Source organism: Odocoileus virginianus, chromosome 9 (assembly GCF_023699985.2).
Source record: "Odocoileus virginianus isolate 20LAN1187 ecotype Illinois chromosome 9, Ovbor_1.2, whole genome shotgun sequence".
NCBI lineage: Eukaryota > Metazoa > Chordata > Mammalia > Artiodactyla > Cervidae > Odocoileus > Odocoileus virginianus.
The window spans coordinates 42699229-42718260 of NC_069682.1; the positions used below are offsets into that span (position 1 = coordinate 42699229).

Genomic DNA, 19032 nt, shown 5'->3' on the forward strand with positions numbered 1-19032 from the left:
AAAGGGCTCAATCTGATGCCAACAGGCAGCTCCAGAAATGCTGGCACAGTGACCAACTCAGGATTGGGAGTGGGAGGACAGGCTGATGCTGAGCCACAGGGGCTAAAACTGACCAAAACTGGTTTACCACCAAGGCCTCCCCACCAGGGGAAGAGGCCAGCCTTTAAACTCCAAGAGTCCAAAAGAGTCAGCAGAGTTTCTGCCAGAGGAAAATTCTGAAAAAGATGGGAATACCAGACCACCTGACCCACCTCTTGAGAAACCTGTATGCAGGTCAGGAAGCAACAGTTAGAACTGAACAATGGAACAACAGACTGGTTCCTAATAGGTAAAGGAGTACATCAAGGCTGTATATTGTCACCCTGCTTATTTAACTTATATGCAGAGTACATCATGAGAAACGCTGGGCTGGAAGAAGCACAAGCTGGATTCAAGATTGCTGGGAGAAATATCAATAACCTCAGATATGCAGATGACATCACCCTTATGGCAGAAAGTGAAGAAGAACTAAAGAGTTTCTTGATGAAAGTGAAAGAGGAGAGTGAAAAAGTTGGCTTAAAACTCAACATTCAGAAAACTAAGATCATGGCATTCAGTCCCATCACTTCATGGTAAATAGATGGGGAAACAGTGGCTGACTTTATTTTTCTGTGCTCCAAAATCACTGCAGATGGTGACTGCAGCCATGAAATTAAAAGATGCTTACTCCTTGGAAGGAAAGTTATCACCAACCTAGACAGCATATTAAAAAGCAGACATTACTTTGTCAACAAATGTCCATCTAGTCAAGGCTATGGTTTTTCCAGTGATCACGTATGGATGTGAGAGATGGATGGAAACTGAGCGCCAAATAATTGATGCTTTTGAACTGTGGTGTTGAAGACTCTTCAGAGTCCCTTGGACTGCAAGGAGATCCAACCAGTCCATCCTAAAGAAGATCAGTCCTGGGTGTATTCATTGGTAGGAGTGATGTTGAAGCTGAAACTCCAATACTTTGGCCACCTGATGCAAAGAACTGACTCATTTGAAAAGACCCTGATGCTGGGAAAGATTGAGGGCAGGAGGAGAAGGGCACAACAAAGGATGAGATGGTTGGATGGCATCACCGACTCAATGGACATAAGTTTGGGTGGACTCCAGGAGTTGGTGATGGACAGGGAGGCTTGGCGTGCTGCCAAGGGGGCATGGGGCACGTGCTGCATGGGGTCGCAAAGAGTCGGACACAACTGAGAGACTGAACTAAACTGAACTTAAAAGTATAATCCCAGAGGAGAGGGACTCTGGGTGTCCCTGGTCATTCTGACTGATATCATTCAACAGGTTTCTCTGAACATAATCTTTCCCAACCCAAACAAAACTTTACTTTGGATCCCTAAAATGCAACTTTCAAACACACCTATGTGTAGAAAAGCCCTGAATTACACTGCTCAACACTGAAGGACCCACAGAGGTGCACTTAGAAACACTGACAGTGAGCAGAGGGGACTTGAAAACTGCATGCAAAGTGGTGGCCATGGCAGTTTTGTGGTTGAGAAGTGCTGTTATAAGCATTTCATGTTCTCACGTGCTAATTCCGTTCATTTTACTGAGCATGAACCTTACAATGATTTCCACTCAAACCAGTCTTCAGCAGTGGACACTGAAGCAGGAGATCCCAACATTTAATTGCTTCAGTAACTCAGCCAACATTCTACTCCACAGAAAAGTATTTTTTGCTTTGAAAACAAAAAAGAATAGTCATTTGCTTTTTCCCTTTTCATCTGCCCAAACTGACAGTGGTTTGTAACTGAAACAAAAATAAAACCAACTAAATAAATCAAAATTTCTTTATTTTGGAAGTTTATTTTGGATAAAATAGTTGAAGACAAATCAAAACAGTGCACTGAATAAAAGGACTAGAAGATGACCTAGTAGATTTGTCCATCAAAAGCAACACAGTCACATCAATAAATCTTTCCTGTCCTGCAGTCTGAAGCAACCAAAACTTAAGAAATGAGAAACTACTGCCCACTCAAAATATGTAATATAATACAGTGACAAAAATAACCCACACCCATACATTTAAGGCATTACCATAGCTTTCAGCAAGGCACAAGTCCTTGAGTTACTTCACCGTTCTGTTCAGTTTACAGATCACGACTCCCAGCTCTGTGAAACCAAACCAGGAAAAAGTGGAGTCAAAGTGCTTCAGTGGCAAAGGACACTATCTCCTGTCCTTTTTACCAGCTTTCCTCTTTCCTGAGAGCAAGTGCTTCGGTTTCATGTCAAACACATGTCTGTCTGCCTCCCCTTTCTTCCCCAAGCGATTCATCTTCTTCTGAGCGTTCTTCATCATCATCTTGGCCTTCTTCACCATCTACAAAGGTAAAGAAAAACCTATCAGTTGTGAAAACCCAAATTTCCAAATGAATTTCCATTACCTGTTAACACTTGATGTGAACAGTCCAGGTCTGTGCTATGAAGAGAAGCCCTAGTGAGCATCACTCACACAATTTTCCCGTGGACATACCACAGTACCCACAGGATGGAAACTGTACCAGACCAGTCTCGTACCTGTGAGGACCAGACACTCTCAGACCTGCAAGATCAGGTACTCTGTTCTGTTCTGCTTCCCTCTCAGCAGATGAGGGCATGGAGATCTGGCCATGGAGCTACTCATATCTGACTGACAAGTGGCAATGCTGGTTTTAAGTCCAGATTACTGAACGAAATGGCTCCCTGAAAGCACACTGCTTATCAGTTTATATACAGACTTTCTCATCTATATGAATTTTCAAAATGCTGAAACTAACCATTTTTGTATTTAAAGAAAAAAAGGAAAAGTAGTAGCTGCCACAAAAAGAGACTGTATACATCCAAAGTGTCTTTTCCTCAAGACTGCCCCAAACAGCTCCCTGCTATGGTGGGTGAGGGCCTCAGGTCCAGGCTCTGAGCAGAACTGTTTCCTAGCATAGCCCTGAGTGGCTGGGACCAAGGCTCAGGCTGCAAGGCCACTGCAATACCCTGCTCTGTCTGCCCTGAGAAGGAACACACACACATAAAGAAAAGGCCCATGGACACCCAGCTGTGCAGGGGCCAAGCCCAACCCTTAGGGTGCAGCACTCAGCTAAGCGCACTCCACCACCCACCCCACAATCTCTGCGGCTCCAAGTGTTTGCCCCGACCCCCTGAGGGGTCAACCGTAGAGGTTACTGTTTTATTAGCTACTAGTTACAGGGACTAACCTTGACATCCCGGAGACCAGAGACATCACGTGGAGGCCGAGAACAGCTGTGACTGCGAGTCACAGAGGCGGGCAGGACAGAGTCTTCCCGCTTCCTCTTCCTGGTGATGCTCCGAGACCTTCTGGCCTGGACTGCGTAATGGGCCTGAAACAGAGCAGGCTTCAGTGCCTCGGGGTCCCAGCACCTTGGGGTCCTGGCACCTCGGGGTCCTGGCCTTAGTGACAAACATGAAATTACTCCAGTGGGGGCAGAAGGCACATGGAGGGCTCGTAGAACCATCGTCAAACAAGCTAAACACATTTAAAACATACATAGTCAGGGCCTGCCCTGGTGGACCAGTGGGGAAGAGTCCTCCCTTCCACTGTAGGGGATGCAGGTTCAGTCCCTGGTCATGGAACTAACATTCCAAATGCAGCACAGCGTGGCCAAAATAAATAAACAAATCTTAAAAAAAAAAAAAAAAAAAAAAACACTGTAAAAAAAATCAAGTACACACAGTCCCCATTAATTATTGGTCAAATATTCGTATTCACTCACACAGCTGCTGTGTGCTACTCAGAGCTGCCTGTTCAACCTCCTGAGCAGCACGGTTTGTCAAGAGCTGCCCTCCTCAACCCCCTTCTACAGTTACTGGCTGCCAGAAAGCTCAGCCATGAGGTTGAGGAAAGACCCGAGTGCTGAGGACAGGTTCTGCAGGCCCCTGCTCAAGATGCCCCTCAGGTTACTGTCTGGAAATAAGACTGCACAGCGATGTGAGAGGAAGGCAGGCCGAGAGCCCAACATCCGATAATCATTAGTCAGGAGACATAATGTGAATAGCATGCGTGGCTCATCAAAATCCGATTAGTCTAACACAATGGTTTTCCTTGTTTAGGTAATTTCACTTCTGAGAAACTGCTTTGAGAAATAATCCAGAACATGAAGATGCTCTTTCATACGAAGATATGTACTCTGGCTCAATTCATCAAGAAAAACTGGGACACTAAAAAAGGTATGTGAAATGCCTTCTAACCTCCAGGGTCCAAGGTATGACTTTGAACTATTTACAGCCTATGTTCCTCTCACACCAAGGCACTCAGCACCACCTCCCGTTTACTTTGTCTAAACTGAAGCAAATTAAAGCTCAGTATGAAGACTCTGGTCACCAAAATCAAAGTCACAGCTCAAGAATAAGAACTGTGCACAACAACATAATTTATCAACACAAACCCCAGAAGCGCTGATTCCTCTGTAACCTGGTTCCTGCCCTGGTTCCCAGAACAGTGCCCCACCCCCATCCCAGCCATCTGCACTCACATTATCCTTGTCATCCATGTCAACACCAAGACTGCGCATCTCATCCTCCAAGACCTTCCGCTGAACCTGAAGGGGGAAACCACATTGTTTTAAACAATTAATTTGATGAAACCTTTAAAAAAAAAAAAAAACTCAAGGAAAAACATACAGAACAATGATCCATGATACACTTATTTTAGAAACTATTTACTTGGGTTCACATGCATGTTTTTGGACAACTCATTAAATAACATAAAAGTTGACATTTTCTGTGTGATTATATATTACACTCAGGACAACATACATGGCCCCCAGATTCTGCTCAGCTCCCCAGGGGTTCCCACATGCAGACCCAAGAGGCTAGCACCTCCTCCCCCACAGTGGGGACACAGGGATGCCACAGCTGTCCACATCATCCACACACAGAAATGACATGTCAAACACACACATGTGCTCCATGGAGACAGCCTGGACCAGCTCACTCAACCATCCCCCACACCATCCTCCTTCCCTGGGCGCAGTGACTCCAGACAAGAGCCAGGGCCCAAGGAGACGGACCTGAGGACCAGAGGACCCTGGCTCCATCCAATCCACTTGTGCCTCAGCGTGAACCTCCCCATCCTAACCAGTCACAGGGCTCAGATAAATCACTTTGGCTCTGAGTTAGACTGCATTAGGTTTCTGAAGAAAGTAAAAGGTTAAGTCCTGACCAATAAAGAATTAAAGAATAAGGACGTGTTAACTGATGAGTTTACCTCCACAAATTTACCCATAACTCACAATCTTCATTTGTACAGCTACAAAGTAGTTGAATCCAACAGTGAAAGTCACCAAAAAGGGGTGGAACACAATATAGAAGGTCAACACTCAGCCAACCTCAAAAGTCAACTTACACCAACCAAAGGGCAGGGCCATACAGACGCCCGCACACAAAGAACCACTGACTCTTGAGCACAACACTTGCCTTTTTGGCCGTCCGAGGCATCCTGGGCCCCTGTGTGTCCTTCTCTCTGGACTGTAGAATCTTCAGCTTTTTTTTTTCCCTAATCTGTTTTGCCAGCTGTCGAATCTCCGCCATTTCTTCATCTTCACTTTCAGATTCACTGTCATACTCTCCAGCAGCTGTTCTTAGTTCTTCTTCTTTTTCTAACTCTTCCAATTTCTTTAAAAAAAAAGTCATAATTAAAGTCAACAATGAAAAACTCATACATAAGTATAACAACCTTTACAAAAACCAGGTTTCCCCTAAGCCTTTCGAGGTGATACAAATGCCCAGGTTCAGGCTCATGTGGCCTCACCAAGGCTCACCTCCCTGCGAACAAGCACAGAGATGAGCAAGAAGACTACACCCACAGAAGCAGACTGTTCCATGCCATTTCTTTACCTTTCTTAAAAAGAATCACTCCCAAAAAAAAAAAAAAAGAATCACTCCCAACTCCAAGGTTAAGACATGTAAAAGTTCTCTTCTCTCCTAGCAGGTACACAAGAGAACCTCTGTTCTTAAAAGAACCATGATATCAACCCAAACTGGCCTTGGACCACAACAGCTTGTGTATCCTCCCAAAGCCGTTCCAAATACAAGCTTATTAGCTGTATGGTTAATAATATCTTTAAAAATGTATAATAAACCTCAACAAGAGCCCGAGTCGAAGGTGCCCCCATCACTACTAGTGTGATAAGGCAGGAAGGAAGGAGACTGGAAGTGGATAGGCAAGGTGAAGCCAATCATGGGCCATCAGAGCCCAGACTATGGAAGCAGGCTGCTACACAATAAGAGACAGAGCAACAGGCACAACTGAAGAGATGAAGACATGAAATATAAATCAAGGACACCATCCGAGAACTGGTAGTTCCTCAAAAAGAAAGACATAAAATTACCTTATGATCCAGCAATTCTCCGAGGAATCTGCCCAGACATGCTGAAAACACTCAATACTAATACATGAACCATGACACCCAAAAGGTAGAAACAACCCTTATGTCCATCCATGAGATAAGAGCACGAACTATATACTATATAGAATGTGCCATACATTTGAAATAGAACATCACTAAGAAAGAGGGAGGAAGCTCCGACACATGCTATGACACAAACAAATCTTGAAAATACCATGCTCAGTGGGAGGTCAACTTACTGTGTGACTCCACTTATATAAAATACACAAAATAGGAAAATTGACAGACACAAAAAAGGATGTGACTGCCCAAGGCCAGGGAGAGGAGAAGTGCTGTCAGAGCTGGGAGTTACTCAGGGATGATGAAAAGGCTTTGGGACCACAGGGAGGTGGTAGCCATACAACACCGCGTATGTACTAGATGCCACTTGATCGTACACTTTCACACATTAAGAAAGATGTTACTCAGAAAAGACAGGACCACAACTGAAGGGGAACACAGGGTCTAAGGAAGGCTTTGTTTTTTTAAAAAAAGAGAGAAACTTGTGGACACTCGTATGTTAAGAAATAGCAAGTGAGGAGGGGGCCAACCACCAACCGCGAGTGCCAGAGCAGGACCACGGAAGAGGGTCAGGCTGGGGAGTGGGCAGCCCCAGCAGAGGGTCCACTCGTGGGGTGAGGCGGGGTTGGGCAGGTGACTGGGGTGCCCACACACGAGAGTCCTTCATGAAGGAGGCACCCTGAGCCCAGCAGAGGAAGACAGGGCTGAACATGGGGCCCCAGGTGGCAGAGCCCAGACTTCTGGTGGGCGCAGAAGGAACAAGGGCTGAGGACAAGTGGAGTAAGAAGCTGTGCTCATATCTCCTGGGTCAGGCTGAAGAGGAGTAAAAGACACACAATGTCACCAGGGACACAAACCTGCATGATGTCAGGGTCGATATAGTCGGCTATGTTATGGCCTTCCCAGATCTCAGGGATCTTGTCATGTTTCTCAGATGAATTCATTATATCCCAGTACTCTAACGGTCAAAAAACAAACAAAAAAGATCAACTACTGGATGCCCAAAGAGTTAACCAGTTAACCAAGTCCCACATCTGCAAAGACAGTAGAGCATCTGTGCTCAGCACCAGGTAAAAAAGGTAACGTGCTCGAGCAGAGGACTATTCCACGCTCGTGCCAGGGCCCATCAGTACCTCAAAACCAAGAGTCCTAAGGCATGAACAAGAGACTATTGATGCTATCAGCCTGGCCCAGCATTATACGCCAGGAAAGGTACAAAAATAATCCCTCACCAAAAACAAGAGAAACCTTACCTGGAAAGAAAAAAATCTCAGCATCCCGGCAACCTCTCACCTTCAAGAAATTAAACTAACAAAATGCTGGACAACTTGTACCCACTAAGGTACTCTCATATTTTTCACACACCTGGCATCTTAAAACAACTACCACACTCGAGCCCTTACTTTGAAGATCCAGAATATAATCATCTCCCATCTCCAGTTCCAGGTCCCGTTCCTGCAACGAAAATGCAATAGTTTTCATCAGCACTTCCGACCCCCAGGGCCAGAACTGTCGGGTGCCCACCAGCCCCATGGCATTACCCCTCTCCAACCTTTTGCCACCTGAAGCTCAGCACCAACTTCCAGTGGGAAACCTGCTTCCACCCCTGGCAGCCCTGTCCCCCAACCCAGGAGGGGGTCCCAGCCCTGGGGATTATGCTCCCAGGCGCCCCTGTCCCCACTCCAGCACAGGCCTGGGGCTCCCTCACCTACCCGCCTCCTCTTCGGCTCCCCGAGCTCCATCCTCTTCCTGCGTGCCACCACACCTTCGGGGATGAACGGGGGCCTCTCCTGCGAAAACATGATTGGAAATACCCACATGAAATGCTTGTTGAATCAAAATACAAGAAGAAAAAAAATGTCTACAGAATGTACAGAGCTTCCCAGGTGGCACTCGTAGTAAAGAACCCGCCTGCAATGCAGGAGATACAAGAGACGCAGGTTGGACCTCTGGGTTGGGAAGATCCCCTGGAGGAGGGCATGGCAACATACGTATGCTTGCCTGGAGAACCCCAAAGACACAGGAGCCTAGCAGGCTCCTTTAGGGCTCCTAAAGAGTCATACATGACTGAAGTGACTGAGCACACATGCATAGAACACGCAAGTCTGACTTCCTTAATATAAAAATTAGAAATCAATAAGAGATAATCAACCTACAGAAGTGAAGAACTCAATCGGTATGTTAATGACCATGAAATAGTTCCACACAACGTTCAGTAACCAGAAACAATCAAGTTGAATAATCAGTGAGCACAACTGTCTGAAACCACAACATAGAAACATCACTTCTTATAATTTTCACTTTATTTTGGAGAAAAAGATGTGTGGTACTGAAAAAAATTGAAAACTGGCACAACTTTCTGTGAACAAATAGTTTTACAGTAACAAACATCACTGGCAATGATCTTTACCTATTGTTAGCTCCTACACTGGTCACCAAAAATTAGTGTTGAATGAACAGAATACAAGAGAAACATCAAAATAATTAACAACAACAACAAAAAAAAAAAACCCCTGTGAAACTTCCCTGGCAGCCTAGTGGTTAGGATTCCCAGCCTTCACTGCCAGGTTCCGGGTTCAATCCCCGGTCAAGGGACTGAGATCCCGAAACCTGTGCAACACAGACAAAAAGAAAACACACCACGACAACAGAATCATCTGTGGTCCGTCATACTGACAGAACAGGAAGTGTGCATTCTCAAACCATCAGGATCATAAACTTCCAGTGCACTTTTGAGAACAATGACATTTTTGATGGCATGTCTTAAATTTCACTCTACAGATAAACTTGCAATTAAAAAAAGAGATCTATGCATTCCACCCTATTTAAAATTTGAGGAAAGCTGATATGCCAGAATGTTTCTGGAAAGATAAACAAGACAAGGTGCAGGAGGCAGCCTCTGGTGCAGGGAGCAGCAGTTTACCTGGCTCCTCCTTTCACCTTTTCAATTCTGACACACACATGGTGTGACCTTGATCTAAGAGCACCCAGGAAACCCCACCAGCCCCACAAGCCCTGTCTCCAGGGCCTCCATAGGAGGTCTCACCTTGTCATCTCTCCTGCTGGGAACAGCCAAGTGCAGTCTGTTCAGCACCTCATTCACTTTATTTCCCTTCATTTTGGTTTCAACACGATGAGCCAAAAGCCTGTCACAAGCCTAGGAGGATGAGAACACGCGGCGCTGGGTCACGGGGCATCCAGTGTCCCATCACATCTGAAAGGGCCCAGGAGCCAAAGCCCCTCACCAGATGGACCCAAGGCTGGAACCTGCGGGGCTCTCCCTCAGAGCAGCCTCTGCGGGCTGGGTGCTGGGACCCCCAAGTTCAGGAAGTCGCCCGGGGCAGAGACTGTGTGCTCTTGGAGTGGGGAGCACTTGCTGTCTCCATTCCTGGGTCAGGGCAAGCCCAGCCCAATGCAAGAACCCAGGGGGCAGGACCGGTGGAGACGGCCCGTGGTGGGAGTGTGACCCCCACTCCCAACACTCACAGGGCAGGAGGAGAGGGCGCGGAGGGGGCAGGGAACCCAGACGCATCTCTCGGCAGGGCTGATGGAGCTCTGGGCTGACCAACCTCCTATGAAGGAAGGGACAGGCCTGCTTACGGGGAGGACTGACCTCTGTCTTCACTCTGATAACCCCCTCCTCCGTCAGTGTGCTGGTCTCCACCACAGGAAAGCCTTCCGCCTGCAGGTCTAGAAATATTTTCTGGGAACACAACGGATGAGTAAACATGAGCTACAGCATTTAACCTCAGTTCCCATCCACAAACCGTCCTCCTCCTCAAACAGGTGCTACAGATGTTAATCACAACAAACACCTCTGTGGTTTTTAATTCTTTTGAAGAACATCTCCCCAAAACTGCTATTTATTTGTCCCTAAATTCTGCTGTGATTGACAATGCACATTATGGGGAGAATCAAACCAGAGTGCAGCAAGCAAACCTGAGGCACTCAGGAACATTCTGTGAGGCCTACTCTTCTGAAAAGAACCTTGGCAAAATCAAGATCTATCTCACAGACAATGCTCTCGATGTTGTTCTTTATAAATACCTGGTCTCCTCAGCCACAAGAAAACACCTCAGCACCTTGTTGATGAGGTAAGACTCATCAACAAATGAACCACTAAGACCCTAAGAAGGAACCCACCTGCACCTCCACCAAGGCTACCTGACACCTCACTGCCCACCCGACCACACTCCCCCAGTCCAGAAACAAGTGCCCAGCTCAAGACTTCAGGCTGCTCAGGATGGAGCTCTGCTTCCCTCCTAGGCCCCTCCGCCCTGGAAACACCAATCACAGCATGACCAGCGTGGCCACCCGCACCCATGCCACCTGCCCAGGTGCCCAGCTGAGAGACAGCCCTTCCCAACAAGCAGCTCCTGGGGCTGCCGCTCTGACCACAGGCACTGCCAGCCCCATGGCCTCTAAGAGAGGCCACAGGAAACCTCATGGTCCCTCTGCCACTGATGGGCATCCATGAGGTTACAGTGACTCAGTCACTAAGGACATAATCGCAACCATAAAACAAAACTCTGTGAACTAGCATCACTAACGTTCCTTCTCAACTCTGGCTGTGGGAGACAAGGTTCAGAATCAGCAGGAAATTTTGAAAACATTGAGGTGACTTACCTGATTGTCCTCAGAAAGCTCAGAGACCCTCTTCACATCACATTTGTTTGCTACGACGATAAGAGGCTGCAGCGAGGAAGAAAACTAATGAAATCCTCACCTTCGCACCGCACGTTACTCAAGAGAGCCCACACCAGCCCACACCCACCTTGTTGACAAAGAGTGGCCTGAGGTTCCGGAAGAGTTCCAGCTGCTCCGCAAGCCCATGGCCACACTGCTCTGACAGGTCCATCACGTACAGCACTGCAGCTCGCAGGTGGGCCAGCGCCGTGATGGCCTGCATCTCGATGGTGTTGCGGTCCTCCAGAGGGTGGTCCAGGATCCCAGGGGTGTCCACCACCTGTGGGCAGACGAGCCACCCCAGCACACAGGCCGAGGGTGCCCACAGACCTAGACCCAGCCCTGGCGGAGCTCCCCATTGACCACGGCACAGGAACAAGGCAGAGGAAGAAAGGACAAGTGAAAACTGGGGGAGGGGCCCTCACCGAGGAACGAGCCCACCAGCAACACTGAGGACTAGATAAAAAGAGGACTGCTCTATTAGCCCTGGATTAACCAGCAAGCCCCCAAGTGCTCAGAACAACATCACTGAATCATTACATTCAACTGTGAACACAGGCTGCGCCACCCTTTCTGGGTTTCTGAGGATGCATCAATCAGAAGTCCTGCTGTAAGCAGAGCGCAGACACCATATCGGGAGCTGCTGTGTTCCAAGTTCACCCGAAGACGGAGAGCAGCCCCCATGCAGCCCTGGAGCCTGTCCATAGGGGGTGGGGGGTGCTCCTGGCGACCCGGGACCTGCTCCCCAGCCCCCAGGCTCCTTGGACATGGGCAGACCCTCATCGGTAGGAAGCCCAAAGCCGGACGCCAGAAACAAGGCCGCACACCCCAGGCTAGTGCTCACCTGCCAGCGCAGGTACTTGTAGTCCATGTGCCCCACAAACAGAGACTTGGTGGTGAAGGCGTAGGGCTGGACGTCCACATCCGCTCTTGTCACCTGAAACAAACCACAGGTTCTGACTTTTACATTCTCCCAGAACAGACACGCCTCAGCTGAACAGCATCAAGACTTAACTGTCGTCAGTCAGAAAAGAACCCACGACACCTCATGTGACAAGACTGCTAAGACAAGAGCCAGCACTGACCGGGCAGCCCCCCTCAGCCTATGCAAGTGGGCCCTCAGTCAGTGCGGGGACAGCACCAACCTTATTGATGAAGCTGGACTTGCCAACATTGGGGTACCCGCACAGAAGCAAGGTCCTCGTGTTCGGGTCAATGGTGGGCAGACGGGACAGATGCTGACGCACTGTGAGAAGGCGAAGGTAAATGTGCTTAATTTCATGAAAAAGCATAAGCAACTCAAAGCTGACGGTCTGCTCAACTTAGCTGTACACTCCAGGCCTGTGGCCATGTTATCGCACTCCAACAATGATCATACACGTGACGAGAAAACATGAATGAATGGAGAAGAGACCAGCTGCAGGGGCATCCAGGCTGAACCCAGAACCCTCCTCCTATGTCCAAACAGCGTGGGTTCCCACCCAGCATACTGAGGTGGGGTCCAGACCACACAACCCAGAGGACTGAGCAGAGAGTCGAGTTTGAAAGGGCGATTCGAGCAAGCGTGTTCTCTAGCACTTCCTGGCCTACAGGGCTCCTTTTCCACTTAACGAGCAACCGTCAGGACCTCGACTGCTCCAGCAGCACCACTGGGCAGGCCACCTAAAGACCTACCCTGTCAAAGCAGCTCAGAGTTATGATCTTGTTGCAAATTATATGCAAGATGCTGGGGGAGGGGATCAAAATCAAATCAGTTAAAAATAACTGAAATGTAAAAATATATACGCGTGCAAAACAGCAAAAAGTTGTTTCAATAAAAATTATTCTACATTAATTCAGTAATCACCTACTGAATAAAACTACCAGGTAACAAAACTGGAGTAGCATTGATGCTAACATGTTTTACACTAAAATGTCAGTAACAGGTAAAACTATGGGTCACTTTATTTTTATACACTTTGGTATCTCCTTGCCATTTATAATGTGCATGCCTTGCCTATTAAATTTGAAAGATATAAATGTTTTTAACAGTGCTACTAACATGTAAGCATTAATTAAGTTCTAGCTGCTTTTTCAATCACATCTAATCTGTTAGACTTTCTTACAGGCTAGACTGGGAAAAATAATTTGTTCCTTTGATCTCTACAACAAAACAAAAATTAACATTATAAAAATAACTCTTAACAACAAACAAGTACTTTAACAGAATGCACTAACAAGTAGTTAGTTGCTGATGCATAACAAGTACCTTGTTCCAAATATTCCAAACTCTGCTTCTGTCTTTTGATAATAGTACACATCCGCCCGAGAGCAGCGCGTTTCAGTTGCTTGCAACGGTACAGAGAATCACCATATTTCATGAGCCGCACATAATCTTTAGCTACGCTGAAAAACAGAAAAATGTGTAAGATTTTGCTCTCCTTTGACAGTAACTTAAAAGATACTACATTAAGAAAATCCCTTACTTGTCCACTAAATTTTTGGCAATGTTTATTTGTCCTAGAGCCAACTTGTAATGATCCTTGTCATAGAGAATGTTCATCAAATCTGCATAAAATGGATGAATATCCTGCAACAAGAACAACAGAATGGTCACCTTGGTCTGGCAGCTTCTCCTCTGGTGTGTGGATAACACTTGAACATAACTTCCTAGGGAAACACTTCACACCTTTTGTTCTTCTTCATCGCCCACCCTCCCCCCTGAATCTTCTCCCCAGGCCTTTCTCCTGAGCAGTGACTATTTAGTCACGGAGAAAAAAGAGAGTCAGGGGGGAAGCCAAGTCCACCTGCCCTGTGCAGGCCTGGCCAGGACCAACTCCATCTGGGCACCAGAGCCCACCCTTGGGCTCAGGAAGAGAGCTCCAGAAATACTTTCCCATCCATCCAGCCAGTCCCATTAACCTGTAAATGTGCTGTTATTGCCCAAAACTTAAGAAGAAAGTTTTAAAACTCCTGTCTCTTTGCTTTTCTTCTGTTTGCACAGGTGTTTCCTGGTGCTGTCACCTCATCCTTACTGCGTTTTTCATCCTCAGGTACTTTCCGAAGTACCTGCACTTTCCCCAGAAACTATACCCTCATCCAGCCAGTGGCCACTAAGCACTAGCATCAAGTCCTAGAATGCTACACCCACAGTTTCTGTCACATGAACCAATCTCTTCTGCCTTAACCCACCTTCAGGAACTACCTCAGGGCAGTTGAGGCTCTCAAGCTGTATTGCAAACCCCACATCCATCATCACCTCAGCAACTTCGCAACCACGTGGTCCCACTCAGGGGCTCCACAGGCAAGGTCCACTCCTGCATCCTGCAGCTAAGCACCCAGGCAGAAGGCTCGGTGCGGCAGGGCCTAACTTCAGGGGCTCAGTGAAGAAGGCAGCGCCCCATGAGACAGCCTCTAGTAAGAAAAGCACACTAACCATCAGCCGCAGCAACAAGATAACACACACTGCTGGGCCTCAAGCCACTGGACCCATCTGAAGCCACAGGAAAGGGAGCCTTGGAAAGAAGGAGGAGAGAACACACATAGGCCACCAGAAGCTTGGGCTTCTGAATTCAGTCCACAGCTTTCAGAATTCCAACTGTCCCCACAGTCTAGAGGTTACAGAGAAAGCCTGAGGCATGCTCCGGGCCCTCAGAAAAGGGAGTTTTACTGGGGAAACAAGATACTAAGGAATCAAAAAACCTCTGATCTGCTCCCAGTTTCGTTACTAACTTTCGGAGTAAACTTTGACAAGTCATTTCCTCTTTCCTTCACTATCTGTCAACTGAGTAGACACAGCTGGTTTAACCTTGCCTGAAGGTAAATATTTACATAATCACTTATGTCCCACAGAGTCACTTACATCCAATTTGGGGAAATCTGTCAGAATTTGTGAGAGTCTGTCATGGTAATTCTGCTGAGTAAATTTGACTTTCCTCATATAAAAATGTCTAATGCGATGGATTTGGTAATGTTTGTGGATAACTGTCGGAGTCTTTCGCTGAGTCTTCGATAACGTCAGGTCAATAAAGTCCTGCAATAAAATAAGACAGTTACACCAAAAATGTCTCCTTTCACCCACTTATTTGAAATCACCTTAAAAGACTAATGTTCAACAATGTATTTTAAACTACAAACACTTTTTCTATTTTAAACTACAAACATTTATTCTAATTAAATCTTCAGTGTAAAGCTGTGTTCATCTTTATGGTTCCTTGCCTTTATGAAAAAACTCGGCAAATGCCTGCTGAAATAAATTTTATCCCACACTCTTGACATTATCCTAACTTAGATATACCTAAAACCATCTGAAACCTAAGTACCCAGAAAACTCAAGCACAAATCAGGAAAAAATAATGTTTTAAACAGAACAGTTCTACTATTTCGGTTTGTGTATCTCCAGTTTTGACAGCACACGAAATAACTGGTAAGACTAAAACCCGCTGTTTTCAATTTCCCAAGGTAAGGTGGACATGAAAGACTCTGGCATGAAGTCCAGAGCAAAACGTCCAGGCAGGTAGGTATGTGACGCCGTCTGCTCTGGGAGGCATGCTGCCGCCGGTCGTCCGTCTGACAGAGACCACGCAGACCCACCTACTTCATAGAGCTTCCTGACTCTCCCCGTCTCTTCCAGGCAGATCCCAATCCCCTGAGAGCCCTAATCTCTGAGGAAGGACCCCCAGAACCCAACTCCTCAGGGGCCTAATCTCTGAGGAAGGACCCCCAGATCCCAACCCCCTGAAGGCCCGAATTTCTGAGGAAGGACAGACACCCAGAACCCAAACCCTGAGGGCCCTAATCTCTGAGGAAGGACCCCCACTCTCTGGGAGGACCCCAAACCAAAGGGCCCGAATCTCGAGAGAACGTGACCTAGGAAGGGGCCTGGCGGAGAAGGCGGCCCCTTCCAGCCCACCGTTACACAGAGGAGCCCCAGCGTCCCGCGGCCTGGCCGAGAAAAGCCGGAACAAAAGGGCCCTTGGGGTCTTCTACCTTGGCGGACGGCACCACAGTGATCTTCTTGAAGTTGTAGTGCGCCATGCCGGCGATTCGCCACGAGGGGACAACCACCCGAACTTCCGCCGAGGAGCCGGGGAATAACTTCCGCTGAGAAGGACGAGACTTCCGCCTGCGGTGCGTTAGTTCCGGCGCTCCCTGCTCCCCACGCATCGCCTCGGGGTCGCACGGCGCCCTCGCCTGGCCGGAGGAGGGGTCGCGGGGCCCTGGCGGAGGGCGCGCGCGGCGGGAGGAGGACTGCGCAGAGAAGGCGGCGATGAGGTCCAGTCCCCACAGCGGAAAGGAGAGGGTCTTGAGAGCCCTCCCCGGGGATCTGTGCTACCCAGCCGGGTGAAGGACCTGGCTGACCTGGGCCAGAGGTCTGGGGGGCCTTTGGGAGCCTGGGAGCGGGGGTGGTTCAGAGGGGCTCGGAGGGCTCCAGGGGGCTCGGAGAGTCTGGGGTCTCCGGATCGGGGAGTCTGGGGTCTCCGGAGATCGGGGGTCTGAGGTCTCCGGATCGGGGGGTCTGGGGGCGCGGGCGCTGGCTCTGGCTGGGTGAGAGGGAGGTGGGGGGCGCGCGGGTCTGCTCTTTGCGCTCTCACGTCGCTTCTTCCCCGGTGAGCGCGATGAGTCCTTCCTTTTTTTAAATTTTTTGGTCGGTGAGGCGGGTGGGATCTTAGCTTCCCCACCAAGGATGGAACATCCGCCCCTGCACTGAAAGCTGTCTTAACCATCGGACCGCCAGGGAAGTCCCCTGCTGAATCTTATTAAATAAAGGCCGTGGAGGCCCCGCCGTGTGCGACAAGGGACGCCTCTCCTCCCCCGCGAGGCCCCCCTGGCGACCCTACACCACCACCCCATCTTGGCCCCACCAGAGCTGTCAGCCTTCCCCCAACCCAGGCCAGCCGCAGGCCTTTTGTCCCGCTTCTTCCTCAGAAGCCCCCCATCTATCCCTCCGCCTCGGTGACTCTGGCTCTTGTCTTAGCATCTCTGCGCCCCGGACCGTGGCAGACTGACCTGCCCACTGCCTTGCCCCAGCGAACTCCACCTGGAACTTTGCCCCCCCCCCCCCCCCACCTTTGCTCTGCCTGCCGGGAGTGGCCCCAAATGCCTGTGTGGACCAGACCCTTCCAGTCAGTTGTGCACTGTCCGCGGGCACAATTCCGTATTTGCAGCACAGACTCTCTGAGAATCAGACTGCAGATGGGTCCATCCTTGGGGCCCTGTGAAGGGGGGCAGTCCTTCCCCTCCCGCTGCCACTGCAGGAGCGGAAGGGGCAGCCCAGAACCGGGCTGACCTGCTGCCAGTGCAAAACAGGCCGCGGGTGAGATGAGGTCAGGAGGAAGGAGATGGCCCCCAAAACCTGCAAAACCCCACAGATGAGGGACAGGGCAAGAGGCTCCACGGCTGCCCTCTGGAGTGAACGGAGAAGAAGGCTGGGGCACTGAGACACTGGCCTCCATAACCTGCTAAGGGTTGGCCACTCCCTTGTAGAGCCCAGGACCACATCCTGCGGGAAACTGTACCTGTGTGTGACCAGGTGTGGTGCACTGTTCAAAGCACCTGCCCACGTGTAAACTCGTTTCAGCCCTACAGCAACGCTGTGAGTGGGCGGGGAACCGAGGCCCAGCAAGGCTGCCACTAGCCTGTCACAGCTAAGGGGCAGCAGTGGGGCTTGAAGCCGGGTGGCCACCCATGTCCCTGCTGTCCACCAGCAGCTGCTCTGCCCCTGCATCATCTCCGTGCCCCTCGACTTCTCAGATCCTTTTAACAAGTCCTCTCATTCTTATGTGAAAATGTCTCCTACACTCCCCAAATTCCAACACAGAAAGTAATTCTAGAGAGTCAGGATTCTTTCATCTGTCACTAGCTGTACTGCCCTTTTTTTGTGTCATGGGTGTTACAAGGGTGCCTCCTGAGTCTGTGGCACTTCCGAAGGAAGCTTTCAAGGTGATTAGACTCGTCAGGATCATTTGCTTAACCCCAGACAGCTGTGCCCACCGTTCCTGAGACGCACAGAGCCGTGCTCACATCCCTCTCTCTTCCTCAGGTACCTGTGTGTCCCTCAGCCTTCCCCCCTCACTCTTATATGGTCCATTCCTCCTCCTTAAGAACTATTATATTTACATAAATTCAACCAATCCTTTGCTCTAAATAGCAAATATCCTTTCTTTAGTTCTTAGCTCTAAGCAATAATAAAACAATTTCTTACCAGTTGTGTAAGACTGTAACAAAGTGCTTTACTTTTTAGTATCAGTAATATTCTCAACAAGCTTGTGATGTGGCACTAAACCAAGACCAGAGGCTTGCTTCTTCCCAAAGGTGCTCCAAGTGACAGGACCCCAGGCCCTGCTGAAGGCCAGCATCTTCTTAGCTGTCCCATAACTTAGTCATGTATATAGACAGTATATGGAGGGGACAGAGTTTTTTTTTAATGATGATAATGTAAGATATCGGATACATAATTTTCTTGGTTTTACGAAGAACAGTTGAAGTCTCCTTGTTCAATAGAAAAGAAGAGGAACCACTGGAGAAACCAGAAACATAACCTTGATAAAGAGAAAGTGCATTCAAAATATCCCTGTCAGAGAAAAACCTCAGAGGACTTCATACATCCTGTTAATGAGAAGTGGACAGATCCTTGATATTTTTATGATTCAGCCGTGAATCTGAAATCATATTCACCTAAAACACTAAACTCATGAGCTGCTGACAAGCCCTGCACTCACAGCTATGAGAGCCATGTCGAGCGACCCATCCTCAAAGCCCTGGAAAGAGGTACTCGCACACAGACCACTGCAAATCAACTCTGTATGGAAACCTCGTCAGGGCACATGGTCGTGCCCTGAGCATTGTCACGGAGCGTGTAGAATGCCTAGCTTCTCATCAGGGAGTCTCAGTTCAACGTGTAGCGAGAGAA

The 19032-nt window shown here is 48.5% G+C and overlaps 1 protein-coding gene across 1 annotated transcript; it reads right to left on the reverse strand.

Annotated features, from left to right (window-relative positions):
- Nucleotides 1-1822: 1822 nt before the first annotated feature.
- Nucleotides 1823-16226, reverse strand: GTPBP4 (GTP binding protein 4). The gene is made up of 17 exons (XM_020883686.2): nt 16110-16226; nt 14983-15153; nt 13607-13710; nt 13390-13526; nt 12287-12387; nt 11986-12078; nt 11230-11421; nt 11082-11147; nt 10069-10158; nt 9502-9612; nt 8168-8245; nt 7859-7910; nt 7313-7413; nt 5464-5661; nt 4521-4586; nt 3225-3368; nt 1823-2356 (listed from the first exon to the last, which is right to left on the reverse strand). Exons 1-17 carry the CDS (start codon nt 16155-16157, stop codon nt 2204-2206), a joined length of 1905 nt encoding a protein of 634 aa, XP_020739345.1. The 5' UTR covers nt 16158-16226; the 3' UTR covers nt 1823-2203.
- Between the last annotated feature and the right edge of the window lie 2806 nt (nt 16227-19032).